The sequence below is a fragment of the Gavialis gangeticus genome, unplaced genomic scaffold (assembly GCF_001723915.1).
Source record: "Gavialis gangeticus isolate Ggan-Ray unplaced genomic scaffold, GavGan_comp1, whole genome shotgun sequence".
Taxonomy (NCBI): domain Eukaryota; kingdom Metazoa; phylum Chordata; order Crocodylia; family Gavialidae; genus Gavialis; species Gavialis gangeticus.
The window spans coordinates 71961660-71967026 of record NW_017728993.1 but is presented as its reverse complement, the minus strand read 5'-3'; the positions used below and the strand labels follow the sequence as shown (position 1 = coordinate 71967026).

Genomic DNA, 5367 nt, shown 5'->3' with positions numbered 1-5367 from the left:
CCCAGCCACTATAGATCTCATCCATCCCTTATTCACTCCCATATGGCCCATCCAGGCTGTATAGATCCCATCCAGCCCTTATAGACTCCAGTCACCCATTATTCACTCCCATATGGCTCTTCCAGCTTTGATAGATCCCAGCTGGCTCCTACAGATCTTACCCATCCCTTATGCACTGCCATATGGATCCTTCAGCCTCCTATAGATCCCACCCATTCTGTGTTCATTCCACTATAGCACTTCTAGAGACCTAGATTTCTTACCCATCTCTTACATATCCCTTTATAGTCCATCCTGCCTCTATAGAACCATACATCTACTATAGTTTCCTCTGCCCCACACCCAGTTTCTCCTATAGTCCATCTTAACCTTCTTCTGACCTCCCCCCACATTCCCTTATAGCCCAGAAAGGTTCTGTTGAAGTATCAAGCCCCTCTAAGCCCTATACAGAGAGATTCTGTATATGTATCTGTATACAGGGAATATATATGGGGAGACCCCTCATGTATCCCTCCCCCACCCTATATATTCCCCTAGAGCCCACTGGGCCCCATTGATCCCTTATGTATCCCACCTGCCCCATACAGATTCCCCTAGTGCCCACATGGCCCCTAGACAACCCATATGCACCCCACCTACTCCCTACAGAGTTCTATAGCCTACCTGGGCCTTATGGATCCTGTATGTATCTCATCTACCCACCCTCTATAGATTCTCCTGTAGACCACCTAGGCTGCATTGATCCCGTATGTGTTCCACCTACCACTACAGCTTTCCCAATAGTCCCGCTTGGCCCTTATACATCCCAGTATGTATCCCACACATCTCTTGAAGATTCCCCTATAGCCCACCCAGCCTCATTGATCCCATATGTATCACATCCACCCCTTCTAGATCTCCCTATAGCCCCCTAGGCCTAACTGATCCCATATGTATCCCACCCATATGTATTCTCTTGGAGCCCACATGTTGTCTAGACAACCCATATTTATCCCCCCCCGTCACTTCCTATAGAGTTCTATAGCCTACCCCAGCCTTATGGATCCTGTATATATCTCATCCACCCCTATCGATTCCCCTATATCTCACCTGGCCCCAAGAGACCCCATACAAATCCCACCAACCCCCTATAGATCCCCCATCTCCCACCTCCCCTCTGGTCCTCTTCACTACGCTTGTTTCCCTGTACTTCCTCTAAACCTTCTCCTACCACCCACCAGCCCCTATACATCCCCTATGGCCCCTGGTGGAAGGTAGGGGCAACCCAGCTGGCCAGGTTGCCCTGGGTATGTGGGTTTGAGGCTGCAGACTGTATGGGGGTGCTCTTGGGTCCAGACACCTGGAGGCACTAGCCCCACACTCTCCAGCCAGGCTGGGATCAGGCTGCCAGATGCCCATGCATGTATAAGTGTGTGTGCATACACACACATGTATATGAAGTGTATCTGGTTGCATGCTAGCACATGCAGAGCATGTTCACTTATAGTCCCATGTGCTGGGTCCTGTACCCTGCCTGTTTTAGTGTGTTTGGCAGGGCATGTTGGCTTGTGCAAAGCATGTTCATGTGTGCTTACATCAGGGATGGGCAAAATGCAGCCCAGGGGGCCAGATGCGGACTCTCTATCTGGCTCCCGATGGCTTGCCAAAACTCAGTAAGCGGCCCTCCACCCAAAATAATTGCCTGCCCCTGGCTTACGTGTATGTGTGGAGTGGGCACTGTGCCTGTTTTAGCCTGCTTGACAATGTGTGCGCATGCACAGAGCATGTTCACATGTGCTCACATGTGTGTTGGCATGTGTAGGCTGGGCCTGTGTGGATGTGTGTGTGTGTGCATGTGCAAGGCATGTTCATACATGCTTAAATATGATGGCATGTGAGGGGGCATGCACAGTCCCTGTTTTAACATGCTTGATGAGGCCTGTGTGTGTGTGTGTGTATGTGTGCATGTATGTGCACGTACAAAGCATATTCTCCTGTGCTCACCTATACAAGTTATGCACTGTGTCTGTCTTAGCATGCTTGAGGGGGCCTATGTGCACATGCATATGTGTTAGTATATACAAAGCATGTTCTTCTGTCCTCATGCATGCATTAGCATGTGCAGAGTGGGCATCCTGTCTGTCTTAGCCTGTGTGGGTACCCAGCCCAGGCTCTCACACCAGCCCATGTGCATCCCACATATCTGTGTGGCTGAGGCTCAGGGAAGGGGGTCCGTGAGGTGCGTATGTAAACGTGTGCATGTGCACGCATGTGTGTGTGGGGAGGGGGGGTGCTAAGCTGAGCAGAGCTAAGGATCTCTCCCACCTTCCCAAGCAGGTAACCCAGGCTCACCAAGGTCGAAATGCCCCTCCAGCTCCGCAGTCCCAAAAGATGCCAAGAGCAGAGAGCAAAGGATTATGGGGACCATCATGCCCCCAGGGATCCTGGCTCCTCCTGCCAGGTTAGGCCAGCAAGGGTGTCTTCATGCCTAAAAACAGGAGAGAGAAAGGAGGTGAAGGGTGGAGTAGTGAGCACAGACAGCTTACATGGTACCAGATGCGACCAGCTCTGGGGTATGGCAGGCAGAAAACAGCAATATAAAACAGCCCAGTATCTGTATGGGTCATGTAGTGTAGAGATGCAGCCAGGTCTGGGGTGTGGCAGGCAGAAAAGAGCTATGTAGAACAGGCCCAGCTACTGCCCTGGTCACCTAGCACTGAGATGCAGCCAGCTCTGGAGAGAGGAAGGCAGAAAACAGCTGTGTAGAGTGGCCCAGCAGCTGCATGGTCCACATAGCGCATTAATGCAGCCAACTCTGGGATGTGGCTGGCAGAAAACAGCCATGTAGAACAGCCTGACACCTAGAAAGGATGCAACCAGCTCTGGGGCAGGGCAGGGGAAGGCGAAGGCTGGGATATCCTTCCCCCTCCCCATGCCAGGGACATTCCCTCAGGCTGGGTATTCCGGACATGTGAGTAGCCGCATTCCCAGCTGAGGCATCACGGCTTCCTGCCATTGTCACGGTTTCCCCCTGGGGACAGCTGGAAGGGACACATGCTGACCACATTCCCGAAACACACACGCCCACGCTCCCACATGCTCCCTGTACAAACACAAAGCCTGTGCACGCTGCCTTTGGCACACACACATACCATGCTGCATGTGCACACTGTATGTAATATAGATCCAGCACACAGGAGGCAACATGTGTGCACTGCATTACACAAGTATGTGCTTGCCTTCTGCAGTACACACATCTAAACACACAGTGTGTGTACAAGCAGCTTTATACACACACACATTACATGCATGTGCTACATTACACACACATGTGCAGGCGTGCTGCATTACACACAGCAGTTGAATGTACATCTGGCTTAACAACCCCCCACACGTGCATGGATATATTCCCTTATGTACCCACATACTCTGTGTGTATGTATGAACATATGTGTACATGTAGATAGGCATGTACGCACATACACACACAGAGACTGCATGGATTCACTGTTTTATGCACTCACAGATGCACAAACATATATACACATGCTGCATGTACACAATGCATCACACACACATGTGCATATGGATATGTTACATTACACACAGGCTGCAGTACAGTCACACACATGATGCATTACACATGCACACTGCAAGGATATACCATCTGACATCCCCCACAGGCACATACACATGCACTGCATGTACACATTATATGATACATACACATGCTATGCATTGCACACACACACACACACATACACACTGTATGGATACACTGCTTTACACCCCACTAAACACAAACACAAACATGGAACAGGTGGTCTCTGCATTTAATACACAGATATGCACACACTCCATGTGCAAAATGTATTTAACATACATACATCATGCTACACGTACACACAGCATTACATTGTGTCACATTACACACAGGTGCACACGTGCATTACACACACACCTCCTGCAGGTACACACTACCTTATACACCCACACACGTGTGTACACATGCACACACATGCAGCATGTACACATGAAATTTAATACACACAGCATGTTGCATATGTGCACTGTATTTGACATATCTACACCATGCAGACTACATGCACATACTGCATTGCACACACACACTGCATGCATATACTGCCTCAGACATCCACAGACTCACACTCACACATGCTGTCTATACACACGTACACACAGGCAAGCAACATGTATACGCTGCCATTTAACATGTGCACACGCACACGCATACCACACTGCACGTGCACCCTGTATTTAACATACATACATAATATATAGGTAGTCCTTGGACTTACAACACAATTGGTACCTTAAAATTGCATCTTAAGTGAAAACGTTGTAACTCAAAACTGATTTTCCCATAGGAAATAATGTTATAAATGTGGGATTCATTCTTGAACCAAGGCCCGATACCCTATTTTCACCAAAAATAACCCAGAATTTTGTACTCAATCAATTATAGATGAGTAATATAGTTACATTAATTTATTTATATTGTAAATAGCAATCATATTGATTTGGAAGGACTTCTTTGAGGTGACTGTGCTGGACTTTTTGAAGGGCTCTAGGCTGGCGTCTTCTCAGGAGTCTTGGCTGCAGGTTTTTCTGGAGTCTTGTCTGCTTCCTTAAAGAAAGTGTCCAAGGAAGTTTGGACAGATGTTCTCCAGGGAGGTGGGCCATGCAGTGAACTTGTTCGCTGGTGTCACGTCGGATCAAGCGTCATAAGGTCAAAACTGACATCAGAGAGTTGAACCAGGGCGTCAATTTATAAATGTTGTAAGCACGAAACGTAACTCAATACAAGTTGAGGACTGCCTGTATACTGTATTGCGTACACACATAGAATGTATGTGCTACACCACACACAGGTGCACGCTGCAGTACACGTACACACATGCATGTACTGGGTGGATTCACTGCTTTACACACCCACACACACATGCATGTGAAGCATGTACATGTTGCGTTTACCACAGAGACAGACACACTCCACACTTGGGCAGACCATGGAACCTACTTACAGCATGCGTGTGGCATGTACACCCAGCATTACACACACACACACACACACACTCTCAAAGAGCATAGCCCTCCCTGTAGCCCAGCAGTGCCCCTCACTCCCATCCTGCAGTCCCCGCTACCCAGTGCTGCCAGGCCCAGCTGGACTCCCCCTCTGGCCCCCTCCATGCAGTGGTGGGGGGGTGTGGGCACCCGCAGCCCAGCTGGCCCCACAATGCACGGCTGGAATGTCCCTCCTGGCAGCTGCTTTTATGGCAGCCGGGTAAACAGCAGCTGACAGCCTGGGGGTGGGGAGGGGGTGCCAGCTTGGGTCTGGGGGCATGTGGATGGGCAGGGGGCTGTGAG

At 49.5% G+C, this 5367-nt stretch overlaps 2 protein-coding genes across 3 annotated transcripts in view; both read right to left on the bottom strand.

Moving 5' to 3' along the window:
- DDR2 (discoidin domain receptor tyrosine kinase 2) overlaps positions 1-5367 on the bottom strand; it is a 247325-nt gene that overhangs the window by 115598 nt on the left and 126360 nt on the right. The gene's annotated exons all lie outside the window — the stretch shown is intronic.
- Positions 1-5367, bottom strand: part of DDR1 (discoidin domain receptor tyrosine kinase 1) — a 76243-nt gene that overhangs the window by 57580 nt on the left and 13296 nt on the right. For both annotated transcript variants that reach the window (XM_019502006.1, XM_019502007.1), the window contains exon 2: positions 2332-2467. In XM_019502006.1, the coding sequence (XP_019357551.1) occupies positions 2332-2410 (79 nt within the window). In that variant the 5' untranslated portion in view covers positions 2411-2467. The remainder of the gene's footprint in view (positions 1-2331; positions 2468-5367) is intronic.